General features: G+C 37.5%; 1 protein-coding gene across 2 annotated transcripts in view; it reads left to right on the forward strand.

Annotated features, from left to right (window-relative positions):
• The window catches only part of LOC111152327 (dystonin), a 474,965-nt gene that overhangs the window by 246,001 nt on the left and 208,917 nt on the right, over positions 1 to 20,047 (forward strand). For both annotated transcript variants that reach the window (XM_022510820.1, XM_022510821.1), the window contains 3 exons: positions 7,846 to 7,935; positions 10,197 to 10,274; positions 12,160 to 12,252. In XM_022510820.1, the coding sequence (XP_022366528.1) occupies positions 7,846 to 7,935; positions 10,197 to 10,274; positions 12,160 to 12,252 (261 nt within the window). The remainder of the gene's footprint in view (positions 1 to 7,845; positions 7,936 to 10,196; positions 10,275 to 12,159; positions 12,253 to 20,047) is intronic.

Here is a 20,047-nt window from a genome sequence, read left to right on the forward strand (position 1 = left end):
TAAAGCCTCTGCTTTCGGCTCAGGTCATGATCCCAGGGTCCTGGGATTGAGCCCCGCATCGGGCTCTCTGTTCAGCAGGGAGCCTGCTTCCCCCTCTCTCTCTGCCTGCTTCTCTGCCTACTTGTGATCTCTGTCTGTCAAATGAATAAATAAAATCTTAAAAAAAAAAAAAGAATTAAATAGTTCTGCAAGCGATCAAAATCTGCAGGCTGATGGGGAAACACACGCAAAAATGGATTTTTTTTCCTCCATCTTCCCTTAGAGGGAAGAACTGGAAGGAAATGTAGAGGACTCAAACCCAAACCAAAACAAACCAAACCAGAACCAACTGTCCCAAAGCTAAAACAGATTGTTACAGAAAATAGTTATGTGCTTTAAACATTTTTAAAATCGAAAGAGTTTTTTAAAAAGGTTCCTATGACAACAGTGAAACTGTACAAAAGAGACTAAAGAATACATAGGTGAGGGCTAAACTGTTCCCAGATCTTAAAGCATTTATTACTAAAATAACATGCTTTTATTTTATTTAACCACCTGATGTACTACCTTGTAGTGAAAGGCTAGAAAAGATCTTTTTGCTTTTGTTTTTATAACTGATTGTTATATCAACCTGAAAGCTTAAAAGAGAAATCTTCTTTGTCAAAGAACTTTTTCAAAGAACAGATTATTTGTACTGCCCAGAACCAACAGTGATTTGTTTTAAACTCTTCCTTATTTTATTCATTAATACCTTAAGATGTATGGCAGATATCTTTATTTTATAGTTTTATAAAACAGCAAAGGAGATGAATTATGTATGGCCTTGATGTTGACCTATCACTGACTACAAAAAAGCATGACCATCCCATTATACTTATTTGCACAAATTTAGAATTTATAGTAATTTTGATAGAATCCATGCTGTAACTGTAGCTTTATTCTTTCACAACTCTTGAAGAAATAGTACTGAAGTAAACAAACTTATTCAGATAAAGCAACTGATTGATGCAGTCAGGTTGGTCTGAGGACCCAGAGAGGTCCCATGGGACCAGCAAAGGGGGTCTTCAGCTTCTCACAGGATGGAAGTCAAACATGAGTTGAGAGGAAGTAAGAGCAGAGTTTATTGAAGTCCTAGAGCAGCTACAGACAAGAATGTCTGGGAAACTCTGAAAGGAAAATGAGCATGAATCTTGTCTTTGCTTGGGGGTCTGGAGTTTTTTTGTTTTTAAAGATTTTATTTTTAAGTAATCTCTTTACCCAAGTTGGGGCTCAAAAATACAAACCTGAGATCAAGAGTGGCAGGCTGCACTGACTGATCCAGCCAGGCTCCCCACTGTGGAGGGGTGGTCTGTAGTTCTTATTGAGGTGGGTCGTCTGGTCTGGTGTATGTGTCCTCGTAGGCACCCAGGAACTTGTCCAACAAGGATGAGTGCTCAAGTGTCTTATGTAAGTCACTTATACCCTGTAGCTTTGGGTTTTGGTGTCAAGCTATTTGAAGTCATTAGTCCTGGAGAATGTACATGATGACCTTAGATGTGATCTGTTGGGCTGGAAGACTCGAAAGAAACATTAACTCCTTGACTTTTATAAGGAAGACATGCATTAAAGCATGTGTAAGGTGGGCATGTAGGTCTTAGGGAGAATAGAAACAAGAAAAAAAGCAAAAGAAACAGCTTTTTCTTTAATACGGTCCCTTTGGTTTCCCTGTCTCATAACTATCCCAAGAGATTACATTGTTTTTAAGTATTTCTGTATATTTAAAAAGCATCACTCATCAGTAATTGATAAGGTAATATTTTGATAGAATATTTTTATTTTTATTGAACTAAGATTTCTAAGGCTCTTTCCCAGGAGAATGTGGTAGCTTATTTTTATGAGTGTATTTGCTTGTAGAAAAAAATAAATGCATTGTAAAACATTTTAATTCATAGTTTTCCCTGAAGCCAACTGTCCCCTTCTCTCTTCACCCAATTAGTAGGCTGTGAGGCGATCCTATTTGGGACAAGCCTTCTTTTATTATTTATGTTCCTTTCTAAAGATAGCTAGTTGTTTTCCAGAATACTGTATCCTTTAGATGTAGGACTTCTTTAAGAGAGAACAGTGAATGCTTCTTGTGGCTGGTGTTTTGCTCCTTGCTGTGCCAGCATGTGTGCATTTTACCCAAGATTTTCTGATAGCATGCTGTCTCTGTTTTCTCTGAGAGACCTTTCCTCCACTATGGTGTATAGATTAGACCCTCAGCAGCTTTATCTTTGATTTGGGTTTGCTCATGGTAACTATTTATTTTTGTTCAAGATAATACTTTACAAAGAAGCTTTTATATTGGTCAGAAATACTGGGTCCTTGTTTTGCTTAAAAGCCTTCAGTGGTTCTCTCTGCTTAGGAAAGTTCCTAGCTTCCTCTAGTGGCATGTAAAGCCGCCATGTCTCCCAACCCACCTTTTCCTGCCTCACCTTCTGCCTCACGTTTCACTGATTTCCCTCAGAAGGGGCTGCTTTCCTTTCATGGATCTCATGCACCCTTGCGTGCAGGCTTGCCTGTTTTTCTTTGTTTCTGTTCTTCCCTCCTCTTGGAACATTAAGCTCTTTTCTACATTGCTGTCAACTCAGTCTGCAGGCTTTAAGAGGTGGTGCTCTCCTATTATTCCTTTTTTTTTTTTTTTTAAGATTTTATTTATTTATTTGACAGGCAGATCACAAGTAGGCAGAGAGGCAGGCAGAGAGAGAGGGAAGCAGGCTCCCCACTGAGCAGAGAGCCCGATGTGGGTCTCAATCCCAGGACCCTGAGATCATGACCTGAGCTGAAGGCAGAGGCTTTAACCCACTGAGCCACCCAGGTGCCCCTTATTATTCCTTTTTGTACTCTTAGAGGTTAAATGATACTGTGGCATATAATGGATGCTCAATAAACCTTTAGTGACCTGGACTAAACTGTAGTTACGTGGTAACTATAAGTTTAAATATGGGGAGTACCAGTTTTGTGGAATTTGTCTAGATTCACATCAGTCAGTACAAAATCAGGCTTTTGAAAAAGGCAGTCTTAGACGTATTTATTTAAATAAGCAGCTATGTGATCATCTTATCTTCAGAGTTGAATTTGATTTAGTCAATGAAAAACCAAACACTTCTAAGTTAACAAAATAAAATTTTTAACAGTAATGTTTTTGACCAGTTAAACCATTTGGATGCTACTATAGACTTGGCATAATCTATTCTTTCCCAAAAATGAATGGCAAATTGCCTATGTCATCATCACCAGCATCTTGTTTACAGTCTTTCTCCCTGTGTGCCCTCCCCACCATTTTGTAGTTTCTCTCTTAAGGAGACTCTTCTTAAGCAGAGGATTAGCGCCCTCTAGGGGTGCATTGCAAATGCAGTGTAGTGCACACATTTTAAAAAGCCCTGCAAAATTCTGGGAGAATTGTATGAAATACAGAAAATGATGCTTCATCCTTATTATGTAATTCAGGTTATGTAATTTAACCCCAGAGTATCTCAGAGTGCTTTTACTTTGCTCATCTCTTCCCCCCAGCACTATTTATTCAGACAGAGTTTTGTTCCACAGGGAGAAAATTTCCAAAATGAGAAGAAAGAGTGTTTTATTAAAAATTGAAGCGGAAGGTTAAGACTACTGGCAGTTACCATAGTCATCTGTGAAGGAAAGTTAGTTACCAGGCTAAATGTCTATGACTCAGGCTTAGGGCAAAATAAAAAGCTTTTCTGTGTCAGTTTAACTCTCTAATTTCTTTTTTTTCTTCATAAATTGGTTGCTTGATCAGATATTTCTGTAGAATCCCAGTCATTTCCACTCATTTCATCCACTACCACTTGTTCCCCATAATGTTAATTTGCTGATTTTTTAATTGTTAATTCACTTTTCTTTCATCCCACTCTTTTGTGGTGAAGAAAATGAGCCAATATTTATAAAAGCCTTTGAACACAGACAGGGTCAGGTACCTAGTAATATAGTTCATTGTGTATGTATTTGTATTTTTCATTGTTTGTTTGTTTGTTTTGTAGCTCCCCCCCCCCTTTTTTTTTTAATTTCTAAGTAATCTCTACATTCAGCTTGGGGCTTGAACTGACAACCCTGAGATCAAGAGCCGGATGTTCTTCCGACTGAGCCAGCCAGGCACCACTGTATTTATTGTTAATAATAGTAACATTTATTTCACATAGGATGATAAAGATGATGATAATGCTATCTTGCAGTTACGTAGCATTTTTTTAATACATAGAATTTCTTTGAACTCTCAGAATAATCACTAGAGACAGGGAAAATAGGCAGTATTACATGATAAAGCCTCAGGATTTTTTTCAGGCATTATAGAAGTTAAGTGATTCTACTTCTGTATTTTCTCCTAAAATTCTTTTTTTAAAAAAGATTTATTTATCTATTTTAGAGGATGGGGGAGGGGCAGAGAGGATCCCAAGCTGACTGCACTGAGCAGAGCCCAGTGTGGGGCTTGATTCCACGACCCCAAGATCACAACCCAAGTGAAACCAAGAGTTAGATGCCCAACCAATTGCACCACCCAGGTGCTCCTCCCCTAAAATTCTTTTTTTTTTTTTTTTAAGATTTTGTTTATTTATTTGACAGATAGAGACCACAAGTAGGCAGAGAGTCAGGCAGAGAGAGGAAGGGAAGCCTGCTCCCCGCCGAGCAGAGAGCCCCATTAGGGGCTCAATCCCAGGACCCTGGGATCATGACCTGAGCCGAAGGCAGAGGCTTTAACCCACTGAGCCACCCAGGCGCCCCTTCTCCCCTAAAATTCTTAAGAAATTAAGCCCTAAGACTTAGAAAACAGCCATTTTACATTTTTTTCAGTTGACACATTGCTTCTTAAAAATGGTAATTTTGTTTTCAGATAATAGAATTTTTTTCTCTAGTTTGAACTAGAGGCCTTGTGTTTAAAGTTTTATTTTGCAGATGAGACGACTGAGGTCTAGAGAGTTTAGGGTGTGGGTGCTAGTTCATGAGACCTGTGGCAGAAGCTAGACTAAAATGCAGGGCTCTTAATTATTTTTCCCTTATTACATGTTTTCCTTTTCCCTAACTTGGTTTTGCATGGCATAATATTATGTTTTTTTAAAGACTTTATTTTTTTATTTGAGAGAGAGAGAGAGAGACAGAGTGAGAGAGAGCCTGAGAAGGGAGATCGGATGGAGAAATAGACTCCCCATGGAGCTGGGAGCCAGATGTGGGATTCGATCCCAGGACTCCAGGATCATGACGTGAGCCGAAGGCAGTCGCTTAACCAACTGAGCCACCTAGGCCCCTTTCATGGCATAATATTATCATTATCTTTCTCTACACATGCCTAATTCAATTTTTCTTAACTGTTGCATAAATACGATGATGAAAAATGACACCTGGTTTTGGAAGGCTGCCTTGATGTTAGAATGGAGTTCTAGTTCTGTCTGGCAGAAGCAAGTTGTGAGATTGCCTCCCTATGAAATAAGTGTTCAGAATCACACTTCATCTTTAACTGTCTGGGAGTGAGACTGACATAGGAAGTGGATATGGATTGAAATGTGGCTTTGGCAGGACGTGGGCGGGTATGGTGGACTGGAGAGCCCAGAATTCTCAGCGCTGTGTGTTAGTTACTGTTGCTGGAGGCCTCATCCTGATTGTGTGCGGAGGATGTCAGACCTATACAGTAAAGTAATTTATTTTGTGAAATTAAGCCAGGATCAGGAACTATATAATATTGCTTATGTGAATGTGATCCCTTTTAGGTTCAGGCTCTTTTAGAGCTAGGCAGCTTTCTGGTTATAGTAGAGATACATAGAGAAGTACATAGATTTAGATGTAGTGATGTACATAAATTTATAAGTATAGCTCCTCTGCCTTGCTTTTAAGTAGGCCCTTAGCCTTATAAATTAAACTCATGCTTTGGAATGGGACTAAGGGAATTCTTACAGAGTTCTAATATGTGAGTAGAAAAGTGTGCGTTAGTATTCATTTCACTAAGGTGCTTATCTGCATACATATGTGTCCTATGTATGTAGTAGATGTGTTCTTATGAAGATCCTTGAAAATTAATTCATCTCTGAAATATAATTAAGGACTTGAGGGGTTTGTCATTTAATGGTATCCCAGGGTGAATACTCTAATGGAAGGGATAATCACTTCATAAATTTTTTTGATATTTATAGGTTTTCTAAATTAGGACTGCCTAAAATGTGTTATGACATACTCTTCTTTTTTTTTTTGTTGTTGTTTTTTAAGGGAAATAAAGTATTTTTTTAAATCTTATTTTACTGTTGTATCATCTTGTGATGTCAAAGATTCAACTGATATTCTTGGGAATTAAGAAATCAAAATAAAATGTCAGTCTGTGAAGATGGGAACATTTGTTTTAATAATTTGACTCACTTTTCAGTGTTACTGGCCACTTTTATAGGTACTGTTGATATTAGCAGTTATTTAGAGCTGTTGAGCCTAAGTTTAATACTTACGTTATTTTTACTTAATGATGTGTATACATAGGTAGTTAACTAAATATTGAAAAGTTCTGTGATTTGGGCAAAAACACATAGGAACTAGTAAATATGATACGAAACTCTTAAGGGAATTTTCTCTTCATTAATCAAAAATATTTTCTGGTACTAGTAAAACTGCAAAACATGTATATAGGCAACTAAGATAATACAAATTTAAAGTTTTTTTAAGATGAAAACTCAACCATCAAAAGTGTCCTTCCACTTTCCATTAGGCTTTTCTTGCTTGTTATGTATTCATATTTTAGATCTTTGTATTATTTTGTGCTGTATACTCACTTGACATTTTGGAAGTGCAAAGAAGTTTGACTCATATGTACAAAACCTTTAAGGGTTTACTACACCAACTGGCAAGCACGTAGGGCGTGTGCCCTGTGTTTGATGTAGGTAGATTTCTGCTCTCTGCCTCTAGACCACTTCCTTGTCTCCTTTCACGAGAGCAGCACAAAGTAATGCAGCCTAGAATCACTAAAAGGTGAGAAAATGGTACCATACCAACCCACTGTGGAACAGCCATCTAAATAGTCTGCTCTGATATTCATCTCTCTAGCACAAACCTTACAGTAGGCCAAGTACTTATAGGAGATATCCCTACTTGTCAGACTTGAAAGCTTTTGGGAAATCTTTGTTGGTTTGTGCTCTTAAAATCACAGGCTTCAATCAGGCCTGTGGAGTGGAGGAAGAAGCTATTATAGGTTAAGTGTTAACTTTGTGTTGGTGTTAACATGGTTATAAAAACCCTCGGTCACAAGAAGATTAATGTGCAGAGGAAAATTTGGGCAGAGGTCTTCCAACTTGACACGTGAATTTTTAAAAACTTTTTACTTTGAAATAAGTGTAGATTCACAGGGAAGTTTCAAAAACAGTAAGTATGTAGAATCTCATGGACCCTTCACCTAGCTTGTATTTCTAGATTTTCAAAGTATAGAGTGTGTGTCTCTGACATCCTGGATCTTATGGCACAGAGAACAGAAGACCAACTCAGGTTGGGGGGAAGGGGTGCTCTTCCTGCGAGGATTGCCCTGGCTGTTATATCAGGAATTATGAAGGTCATTGCCATTGCCTTGTATCTAAAAAATTGTAACCCCATGTGGTTGGCCAAGCCTGTATTAATTGTAGTATGTTAAAAATATAACAATTCTGTTTGTCTTTAGGAATTATTAATTGGAAGTTTACTCTTTTTTAGTTTTTGGTTTTTAAATTTAAATTTAGTTTTTAAGTAATGAGAGAATTAAAATGAAAATATCACTGTGAAAATGAACACCATATGAGGAATGTTTTCTACTTGTCCCTGTTCTTATTTGAGTGTTAAAGATGATCCCAAGTTCAGGACCGAAAGTTTAAACTGCTTTTCTCTCTGTAGGTTCGAAAACATGTGAATGATCTCTATGAAGACTTAAGGGATGGACACAATTTAATCTCTCTTTTAGAGGTTCTTTCAGGAGATACCTTGGTAAGTTTAAAATTTCTTAATTTAGTTTGAAGAACATGTAATCCTGTCCACATGGGACCAGTGTGTTGTCAGTAGACACTGTTCAGATTTGTGACACATTCACCTTTTTTGCACGGTGAATTCTGCCTGAAAACGAGTTCTGGTTAGCTTCCTAATCATTTTCAGACTTCAAATGATGTGAATTTGGGAGATTGAAGCACTTTGATTACTTTGCTTATATAATCAGTTCTATAATTAAACTACTATTCTTGTTTTTGCTTCTTTTTTATCTTTGGGGTTGTTTTTTTGTTTTTGTTTTTGCTTAGCAGAGGTTGGATGCATAATATAACCACATATTAAAAGACTGACATATAACAAAGAAATAAACATTGCTTTCCAAAAAATGGTATAATCCATTCCACAGGTGTCATTTTCTTTTTTGTGAACATTACTTCCCCTTCTTGGTTACCTGTTCTCCTTCATTATGTTCTGTTCATGCTCTTCTTTTCATTTCTGGTCTGTCTTGTGTCTTTGCTGTTCTATCTTCTGTCTGTTATATTCATTAGCCAAGGGAGCGAGATTTTTTGAAGACCTTACGATTGGTGAGTGCAACAGAAGCATGCGAATATGAACAGCATGAGGATGTGGAGGATGAGGATAAGGGGGTAGGTGTCGGCCCCCATAACTCGACTAACCTAGCCATTACAGTGCGGTGAGCGCTAATGTGGTAGAGAAGTAACCCACGGGTTTGGGCTCCTTTTTAGAAAATTACAGAAAGGACCAAAATCCATAGTGAGGTGGATGTGCGTGTACCAGAAAACTGGAGAAAGAAATATTTTCTCTTTAAATTTATTTACATTACTGTGCAGTGCATAGTAATTGAACATAGGTGCTTAAATTATATGATGGCATTTTAGCTAAAAAATTTTATACACCTTTTATGTAAATATGGAAATCTTGACAACTAGCCTGCTAATTTTTATGCAAATTTGTTTCACTTCTGCAATTTATATTTCAAATGTGGCCACTGTTGCCTTATTTGAACAGACTTATGAAAATTTTTTTACTATTTAAGTTTATGCTTTAACTCATACTGGCAATAGGTATTTGATGAACATTATGTATTTTCTGTATGTCTTATTTAGAAGGGGGGAAGGTGTTAAAATTTGGAGTCCTGGTAGAACCCACAGAGCTGTTTCATCTTCATGACACTTAGTTGACTTCAGCCCACCTTTGCAAGACAGATATGCTTCTTTTGTCATCCACATCCCAAGTGCCCCTGATTCCATTGGAAATTGTGCCTTTTTTGGATCCAATGGATGAATTCACCAACAATATTTCTACCTGTTACATAGAACCTTTTTTCCATTCTGTAGTCTGCTGTCTGTTTCATTATGGTGACTTTGGCTGTAATAACCTATTCATATTTGAGAAGATAAGCTGTCAGTTTTTTTTCTTCCTTTTGGAAGATTTTATGTGGTAAATTTCAACTCCATTCTTTGTATTTTTGTTAAGCATCTTCTCAGCTCTATCTCCTTATGTTTTTCTTCTGAAAACTTGTAGCATTTCTCAAGGAAAACAGCATCAAAAGAAAGAATTATTTATTGTTGGTTTTCCTGAGACAGTAAATAATCATGTCCATCCCTAAGCATTGCGAAACTAATTATTAGAGTCCAAATGATTTTGTAAAAAATCTAAAATAAAGAGGAAATATAGTATATGGTTTTAATTGCTTTTCTTTCTTCCTCTATCATGCTAAGTAAAACTCTGTCTTTCTCCCTCTTGGTGATTTTATACTAATTGCATGCTACTTTACCTTATTTTCATTAACATTCCATACATATGTAATTATAAAAATCCGCTTAACAATAGAGTTTATTAAGAAGGCAAAATGGGGAACGGTGTTTAGTTCTTTCTGTGCATCCAAAGCTAATAAAACTGTAGGCTAGAATTGTAGTATAGTAACTATAAAAAGTCTATATGTTCTGTGGTATTTTCTCTTTTCCTTTTGTTTAAATAAAACATATAGAATAAATCATGTGTTTAAATAAAACATATTCAGAGAAATACCTAGTTGTTAAATTCAGTTTCAGACAATACAAAATCATAAAAGTATCTTTAAAGATATCTGATGGTTTTACCTGAATAGTAAATACTGTTTTGACATGTTAAGATGCATATAAAGTATATTTATGGGGTATATTTATCCTAAGTGTCTTTAGCATGGTCAGTGGTATCAGAAACTATAATGTTTTTTATACCCTGCATTTTTCTACTCTTAGCCCAGAGAAAAGGGTCGGATGCGTTTTCACAGACTACAGAATGTACAAATTGCACTTGACTATTTGAAAAGACGCCAGGTATGATGTTTCTCAAAGACTATAATCTTATAAACATATATGACAGAGTAAATCTACATAGAAACATGTCAGGGAATGAAAAGGTTAAATTTGTGAATTATAATGGTTGAGTTTGTGGTTTTGTGAGACAAATATTTAAAAATATGTTCAAACATTTGCTCCAAAGAAAAGGAAGTTAATAGTAGGTGTAAGCCCAGAGGAATTATAAGTGGCTGCATTTCCATCTGAATAAGAGCTACTGATTTTCCTTCTGCTAGAATTGGAATGCTTTGCCTAGGAAGTTAATGATATTTTAGTAGCAACAGAATGTTAAGAATGCCTATGAACAGTTCTTAGTAGTGGGGCAATTCTTTATTATTTATACTTAGTCTATAAAATTATTTTTATAAAAAATAGTTTATATAATACTTGAAAAAACAGTGTAAACATTTTTAATACTTAGTAGTGGTAAGGCAATTTTTAAAATATTTTTTGTAATAGTAGATAATATTGGTAATCAAAAGTAGTTAAACATAAAGCAATATTTCTGACAACAGTTTCCAAGTAGCTTGAGGTTTTAGAAGAAATCATGTTAAGGAATGAACATTATATTGGATGATTTGGTGGCATTGTGGTATTATAGAGGTATAAGTCAAAGTATTGGTAATTTTTCAATTAGTAGAAAAAAGGAGAAAAAGGCAAATCAGGAGAAAGGAAAATTACTGAAAACAATGAGAAATCAGAGGTGGCAACTTTTTGCTTGTTAATGAAGTAAGGGAAAAAGGAAGGGAGGGAAATAGGGACAGGTAAACATTGTTTTTTATTATTGATTTATTTAGTTTATTATGAACATTAAAATGCTTTTATTTTTTAAACTTTGATTAACAGTACTTAAATAAGGTTAAATGTTACTTTTATTTACCTTCTTTTTTTTATTTTTTTATTTCTTTTTTAAAGATTTTATTTATTTATTTGACAGAGATCACAAGTAGGCAGAGAGGCAGGCAGAGAGAGAGGAAGGGAAGCAGGCTCCCTGCTGAGCAGAGAGCCCGATGTGGGACTCAATCCCAGGACCCTGAGATCATGACCTGAGCCGAAGGCAGCGGCTTAACCCACTGAGCCACCCAGGCGCCCTTATTTACCTTCTTATTCTTAGTTCTAGTGGAAGTTTCCAGGAGTTCTGATGGTTAATTGTTTCCTTGTCTGAAATGTTTTTGGCACTGTTTTGTCCAGGAAGTAAGATGTTAGTTATTATCGTATTTAATTCATGATATTTAATTATTTTTATCCAGGATATAAATGATAGGTATCATTACTGTCTTTGGTTACCTAAAATACATAATTTGATAGTTAATAAGCTTTAAGTCCCTGTGTTATTATTATTTTTATATTTGAGCAGTCTCCCAAATATCCAGTGACGTGTTTATTTATCTTGATAACACTTTATGGTAGATAAATAGAAAAATGATGCTAGTTTTTTTTCCCCCATTTTGTAACAGAAGTATGAGAAAATTACTGAACTATTTTATGGTTCAGAACAATTTCTTAATGGTAAGAGTAAAATAAAGCTTATTTTCAAGTGACAAAATTATATCTAATTTTAAATTCTCAAGTATTTAAGAATTCTCAACCTGAGTTGCATTTTCCTTTTGAGAAGTGAATGCTTTTAATACTTGTTCTAAAAGAAAAGCCAAAGTAACACTTGTTTTTTCCGTTTTGGTTACTCTATAATTTGCAGTATAAAATGAATGGAGATAGGGAGTAACACTAATTTAAGGATTACTGGTGTTTAGATCACTTCGATTTTTTTTCTTTGTGTAATTTAGAATCATTTTTATGTAGGTAAAGATAATTTGTGTGCTGGTTTGAAAAAGTTGGCTTTATCTCTTCTTTTCATATAACACAGGTGAAATTAGTGAATATTAGAAATGATGACATAACAGATGGAAATCCCAAATTGACTTTGGGATTAATATGGACAATAATTTTGCACTTTCAGGTAAGCTTAATTTTTCTTCATTGTAATTTCTTTTAGTCTCTCATTGCTGATTTTCAAGTGGTTGATACAAAGAATGAATTATGCCATTTATATCGTATGGAAGAAAGTAAAATTCAGGCTTCTTTTCTTAAACAGTATATTTGAATGTTTCCTTTCAAGTAACTTACTACCTGTGAACCTGGTACCCTTTTCCCCCCTGTTATCCATGAGCATATAAGATGATGTTTGTAATCTTGTCGAAAACTGACCTTTGTGCTCAGGAGCTGAAATATGTAATGCGAAGACAAAAGTTTGATTATAGAGATAAACAATAGCTTTATCACTTTGCTGGTCAAAGGACGCAGCAGCAGGCTACCTGGAGGAAGGGGGGTCCGGCGTTTTATAGGGAAAAGCAGAATCTCGCTGGTTTCCATGGGAGTTGTTGGTACATGTAGCCTGCCACACACATCACGTTTTCAGGAGGGTTCCTGGTTCCTGAAACAAAGGCTAAGAGGGGAGGTGGGGAGGTTTGTGGAAGAGAGTAAAAAGGTTACTTAGTTTAAAATCAGGCCTTGTTGGGGCGCTTAGGTGGCTCAGTCGTTAAAATCAGGCCTCGTTGAGGCATTAATGCAGCCGTTTTGGTTTTTGTTCAGCTTCCAGCTTAAGCAGTTTCAGTCTCAGTGTTGGAAGACAAAGATTTCTTTTTACTGAATGCAGACACATTTCTTTTGTTTATTGGACAGTGTTACTTGACTTAGATACATGAACATTCTATGACTCATTCCTTAATTAGAATGGTTTTTGTTGGCATTCTAGTTTCTCAGTGAGAACTACTTTTTCCTGTTGATAGACGCTAGATGGCAGTATAATTTTCATAAAGGGATCTCCTGAATTAGAAGTAGCCGTATTTTGTGTAGAGCTTTCTCAAACAAGATTTGAGGAGATTAATGCAGATTTTTTTTTAAGGATTTTATTTATTTGAGAGAGAGAGAGAGAGGGCATGTGCGCAAAAGCAGGGAGGGGCAGAGGGTGAGGGGGAAAGAATCTGAAGCGGACTCCATATTGAGTGTGGAGCCCGGAAGGGCTTTAGTCCCACTGCTGGTAGATCAGGTACCCAGAGTTTGAGGCTTAACCCTATGAGCCACCCAGGTGCCTTGAGTAAATTCAGGTTAATTTACTATGATCTCTCTAATACATCTGTGCTCATTGAGAGCTGATTTGGATTTTTACTTTTTTTTATAAAATGATGCATTTTGAAACAAATCATCTTTATTTGATTTAAGGTGAATTCTAACTCGAGAATGTGCTTTAGTTCATTACCCATTTTCCTGCTTAAGCAGTGTTCTGTGTGCAACCCAGAGCCTGACCCATAGTAGGCATGTGGGAAACCCTACTGATTTACTGCTGTTCATTTAGATCTTGAAGGAGGAAGAGATAACTTACCAGCTTCAGAAAGGAGCTGAGGTTTTAAACCAAATCATGAGGGGAGTAAGACTTATTTCTTAATTTGTAAAAATGTTCTGGGATTTAAGCTTTATAAGGGAATGATGGAAAATAGTGTACCTGGAGCTCATTTGGGAACAGGATAAATCTGACAGGTATGGAGAGCTGTAGGAATTAGAGTCTAGGTAGTTTCCAGGACCTGAACAGGCAGCTGATCAAAATTGCAGTAGGAAATTGGAGGAGATGCTGGCAACCAGGTGTACCAGCCAGACTTTGGAGTAGCTAATACAAGTAAATGTTCCCTCAGCTGGGTTTTTGCTACAGAGAGATCCAATAACAGGGGCTAGAGGCAGGAACCTAAAGATCTGAGGGGCCCCATTAGTAGAGCACCTCTTCCTCAGGGAACTAGGAGACTGAGCACTAAACCAAGGCAGGGATTTGGGCATGAAGCCAGACCCTTTTTCTAGAATTGGGTAAAGACTAAGTAGAACTGACTGAAAGCAGATTTCGTGTGGAGATCCTCAGCAGCATTCTCAGGGATCCTTTAATCAGTCCTCAGTGGATTAGGTCCCAGAACCTTGAGCAGGGTTGAAATTGCAGGAACTCCACATGGGAAGATTAAAGGCCTATTGGAGCAAGGAGCTAGTCCCATCATTTCTAACATAGCTGTGAGACAGGCTATGTCTGGACTTTGAGGACTGTAGGGCTGAGGAAAGCACCTAGGCTGTGGCAGGAGGCAGAGCTAAGTGTTACCATTGACTCTTACTTATGGCAGTTGATGACATTGGGTACATCACTTAACCAATCTGAACTTGAAAAATAATGTTTTAGGAAACTGCATCTATCAATTTTACGTAAAATAGATTAAATGAGCCAGGTCTGAAGTTAGGGAGATAGAAGCCAGGAAGCTGAGGTAGTAATTTCCGAGTGGGGTGATAAAGGCCAGGACTCAGATGGGGATGAAAAACTGAATCCAAGGGATGACATTTTGAAGAAGAAAGGAATGGACTTGGCAACAGGGCACAGAGGATGAAGGAATGGGATTAAAGATGACTCTGAACTGTTCAACCTGGGATATAAAACAAATAACAAACTAGGAGACGACTGAGACAGGGTGATGGTCAGGGGAAAAAGAATAAAGAAGGACCACCCGAGTGGGTCTGATGGCCTGCCAGGTGTTCTGTGCATCTGTGTGCTGAACTCTTGGAGATACATGAGCATAGCTGGGGTGTCAGCTACAGGTAATGCACTTAGAGTTATCAGTATAAAAGTGGTCACTGAGCACTTCGGAGAGAATGGATCTTCAGAGAAGTCAAGAAAAGAGCCTGCGTGGAGAAGAGCTGAGAGCTAAGGACAGACGTCTGGGGAAGGCCCATGATTTGGGGTGCAGGAGGAAGAAGATCCACGTGGGGAAACAGGACAGAACAAAATATTTGGAGAGATGGATGGTATGACAAGAAAATGCAGTGTTGCTGAATCTAGGGGGAAGAGAATGTCAAGTAGAAAGGAATGGTGAGCACTACAAAATGGCACTGAAGAGCGTGAGAAAATGAAGACCAACAACTAGTTTTACCTAGAAGGAGGACATTGGAGACCTTGGAAGAAATACTACCAGGCGAGTCGGAGCAGAAACCAGGAAATGACAGACCAAAATGTGAGTAAATGGTTGGGAATTCGATCCTAAGTTTGAAGAAATTTAAAGCCAAAGGTCCTTCAAAAAGAATTATGTATTAAGAAACTCATTGCATTTTGTCACTGGAGGAAAAAAGAAGACCAGCCACAGAACTACTTCTAATAGAATCCTAATGATCCTATGGCATATAGTATGGAATCCAGTGTATTTTAGGACCCAGATGACGAGATATTGTGACTGTTTATTTATCACCAGTATTTAGAAATTAGATCCAGGTCTGTTTAAAGTGGAACACAACAGTTTTGGTAAAATAAAAATATTCCTTCTTATTTAAATGAAATAACCAGGTGTCACCAGCCAGACTGCAGGGTAGCTAAAAGAGGTAAATGTTCCCTCAGCTGGGCTTTTGCTATCAGGGAGATCCAGTAACAGGGGCTGGAGTATGATTATTTCTTAGTAGTATGATAATTTCAGATTAGAATGTATTTACTGGTTATGCCAAAATAGAAGGCTACTTATAGCAGTGGTAATCATTCTCACTCAGTGACTGGGCTTTTTTTTGTTGTTTTTTTTTTTGTCTTTATATAAATAAGGAAAGTAATTTCATAAGATCAATTTATTATTTAAAAATATTTGTTTTGAGCATCACAAATTGAATCTCTTTTCCAGTCAGGCTTTCTGAAGGTAAGCATTATCAACACAATAGTTCTCTATCAGTAACTACCATATGCTAGATCCAGAGATGCTAGGGAAATGGAGGATGTTGTTGCGTCTATTAGGAGAATGTTCATAAATATAATCTACTTGTGATGAATCCATTGCAGTATAAATAAGGGATATAGAGGAGGAGTGTTGTGGTATTAGGAAGGTATTAGAGAAATTTTCACTGATACTAGAGATAGACTTTGCAGGATGAATGCCAGCTACCAGGCGGAGACTTAAAGTTGGGCCATTTCTGGGAGAGGGAGCAGTGTGTAATGGCCTGGGAATGGGTAGTTGGTGAGTTTGGCAGAGCTTCAGGGAGGGGTGGATGGGGTGCACATCAGCGGTTGGGCCTTTATCTCACCAGTACAAATACCAGCCATTATGCTTTTATGTTCTCGTCAGTAATGTTCCATCGCCAATGAAGACGTTGAAAATAAAATTAAAAATAAACCCAAATCCAAGACTTTATTTTTGCCGCTTGTCTACTAGGATATTCAGTTTTGCCAGTAGAGATGGTTTAATTTTCTCTTTCAATGATTAATCATCATGCAGGCCTATCATTAACAAGTATTGGCAACATCGCTAACTTGACTGTTTAATTGAATATTCTTATTTAGAAAAGTATAATGAGTTCCATCTTGCGATCAGTCTAAAGACTACCTAGAGAATGATGATTATCATGTTTTTCTACTTAGTCAAATGATACCTGCTTACGTGTAAGTCCAGTCATGCTATACTGATTTTCTTTTTACCGTATCTATGACTCAGTTTTAGAAATATGCACACCTTAAATAATCAGGCTCCATATTGATTTACTATTTTTATAGCAAGGCCCTAGTAAAATTACATAATATTTAACTAGGGTACAATTGTAAGTGTTACCTACAAAGTTCAGCTACCTTCATTCATGTATAAGAAACACATCTATGTGTTTCTTCTGGCGAAGCATTTCATACTTCAAATCATAAAATTAATCAGTTTGCTTATGTAAAAATCCTAATAACCATATAAGGAAAATGGCCTGGAAAATATAATGGCACATAAAAAATGTAATACAAAATATGAAAAGTTCTATTGATATGTAATATGAAAAATACTATAAACTATTTTATGGGGTTTATTGTATTATTATTTTTTAAAGATTTTATTTATTTAAGAGAGAAAGTGAGAGACAGCATGAGAGGCAGGGGAGGGACAGAGAGAGAGGGAGAAGCAGACTCCCTCTTGATCAGGGAGCCTGATGGGGGGCTTGATCCCAGGACCCTGGGATCATGACCTGAGCCAAAGGCAGATGCTTAACCAACTGAGCCACACAGGCGCTGCTATGAGATTGATTTTAGAAATAATTTTTATTGAGTATTTAGGAATTTAGCATTTATTATCTCTACTACAGCTAGCGAATCATCCTGTTTTTGTTTTTTAATGGCTCATGTTTTGAAAAAAATCTTAGTATAATTTACAGAAATTTTTGAGCTCCCCTTTTTTTTGCAAGTACCAGAATTAGTTGGTGTTTCTTTTTTTTTTTTTTTTTTTTAAGATTTTATTCATCCACTTGACAGACAGAGATCACAAGTAGGCAGAGAGGCAGAGAGAGAGGAGGAAGCAGGCTCCCCGCCGAGCAGAGAGCCCGATGCGGGGCTCGATCCCAGGACCCTGGGATCATGACCTGAGCCGAAGGCAGAGGCTTTAACCCACTGAGCCACCCAGGCGCCCCTAGTTGGTGTTTCTTAAGAAAAAAATTATATGTTAGAGACTCTTTGAAACACCATTTGAAAGGCATTTTGCTAAATGACTCCTGACTGGTATTTGCTTTCTGTTTGCTCTCAGATTTGCTGAACCACCAGTAGTTTCAAAGGTTAATGCAAACTTTGGTAGTGTAACTGCATTTCAGAAAACTGAAAGTTAAAAAGAGGGTCAGAGTCTGCTTATATGATAAAGCTAAGGGTTTGCCTTGAAAGCTCATCAGCGTTATAATTTTACAGTGAGCAGTAATGTTTGTCTAAGAGGATTGGTGGCCAGAAATAAGCCACGGTGTCTAATGAGACACAGGGACCCAGCTGGGCAAGATGCCATGGCATTTCTTGCGTGTGCTTTTCTCATAAGCAAAATGGCCTCATGCTGAAGAGGATGGTCACAAAGTCCGAGGAATTAGAGGTCAGAGTGGAATTTTCAGACTTACTGCAAAAGATCGAAGGAAGCCCTGGATTTTAAAATGAGTGAATCTGTGGAACTGTGATTTCCTACAAATCAAATGGGGAATGTCTGCGGATGTGTCAGAGCCGAGAAAGAAGAACAGTATTTAGATCCTGCCAAAACTCCTTTGAGCCCTGAAAAATACTCTCCCAGAAGAAAATATTTCAGGAGAAAGCCGATCAAGACAATTGTAGGTGACACAGAGTCAGTAGAGCCAAACAAGCAAAATGAAGGCAAGAAGAAGAGTGGCGTTCAGCTCTCAGAGGAACAGCCAGCTCTTTTACCCAGGGGACTGGTACGGGAGGACGCCGTTGTCCCAGACCCCACGCTGGAAGGTGGGATTCCGCATCTGCAAGGGAAGACACAAGTTGTAGTTGACAGTGTGAAACAGAAACTGGTGCTGAGTGCTGCAGGCGCTCTGTCTCACTCTGGGGACACTTCTGCTAATGACGGTGACAGAGAAGTAAAAGTTAGTGACCTGGAGGAAAGGATTCCAGAAACGGACAGCACTCCATGTTGTGTAAAGAGGAAGGAACATTTAGATGATGCCAGCAGGAGAGAGATAACATTCCAAAGAAAAACTGATGTTTTAATGTTACCAAAGGCAGCCAGCTTAAGTTCTGTTCACTATGGTACGGAGAGATCATTTGAAAAAAGTGGGTTTTCTGAAGACCCATCAAAAAATAATAGCAGTGTTCAAGGGAAGCAAAACATTGAGAGATTTTGCCCTTGTGAAATATACCATTTTCACTTTGAAAAAAAGAGATGTCATTCCCTCTGTACCATTGTGTCCTCTGCTTCCAAGGACACAGACGGAAATGAGGTAAGTGAAATGTGGAGTCTGAGCTTAAGGTGTAAATAAGGACTCAGGTACTCATATCTGACTGAGATTCTGTAATTTGTCTATTTTAAAAGTTGTATTCATATTAGTTTATGTGAAAGTTGGAGAGTTCTTGGTGCATTTTGTTATTTGTAACCTTAAGTTCAATTACTATGATTTTTATTTTCTGTGATATCCACATGCTTTGATCGCACTTAAATTTAAACCCCTGTATATTTTTCTTATTGTCGGAAAAATTAGAAAAGCAACACTTTAAGAGATGCAGATCGTTTGAAGTTCTCTAGTTCACGTTTCTTGACTTTTCCTATGGAAGAGCCTTTGGAAACTGGGTGCAGTGTAGGCAAAAATTGCATCAGAAAACAGTCACGAGAAGATAATAGCTTCGTGATTGATGTTGGGAGGATACAGTACAGTTATCAGTCACTACTGACTTGCTGGTCCATAAGTTTGGAAAGCCAATTCCAGTTCTCTACCAGTTTTCATGCACAGGAACACTCACATAATTGCTTTTAATTCTGTGTGTGTGTGTGTGTGTGTGTGTGTGTGTGTGTGTGTGTGTGTTGGGGTGATTATCACAGATGAAATCACCCAAATCTCTTTTGTCTCTGTAATGTGAGTTATTCCCCAGCCCCTTTCTAAAATCAGACATCATTTGGGTGGCATGTCCTAGGTATTTCAGTATGACACTGACTGCCAGAGAGTTGAGATCTTTATTCCTAACACCAATAGTTAGCTTTAGACAAGTGACTTCTCTGGAGTTTTCACTTGTCTTCTGAAATAGAAGTGAGTATTTATTTACTTGGTTGAGACATGCATTACCCAGACAACCTCTACATGTAACTAGGTGGGAGTGGAGGGCTTTTTCTTTAAGCTCTTTTTCACTTGGTCTTTCAACAAAAACTCTGGACGTAAATGGGGTGTGTGATGTTAAACAGTCCTGGCGAGGTCAGCAAGGGTCATCCGCACAGCAATAGAATGAGGTTTTTTCAGGGTCAGTGTGC

The sequence above is a fragment of the Enhydra lutris genome, unplaced genomic scaffold (genome assembly GCF_002288905.1).
Source record: "Enhydra lutris kenyoni isolate GAN:26980312 unplaced genomic scaffold, ASM228890v2 scaffoldscaffold28, whole genome shotgun sequence".
Lineage (NCBI taxonomy): Eukaryota > Metazoa > Chordata > Mammalia > Carnivora > Mustelidae > Enhydra > Enhydra lutris.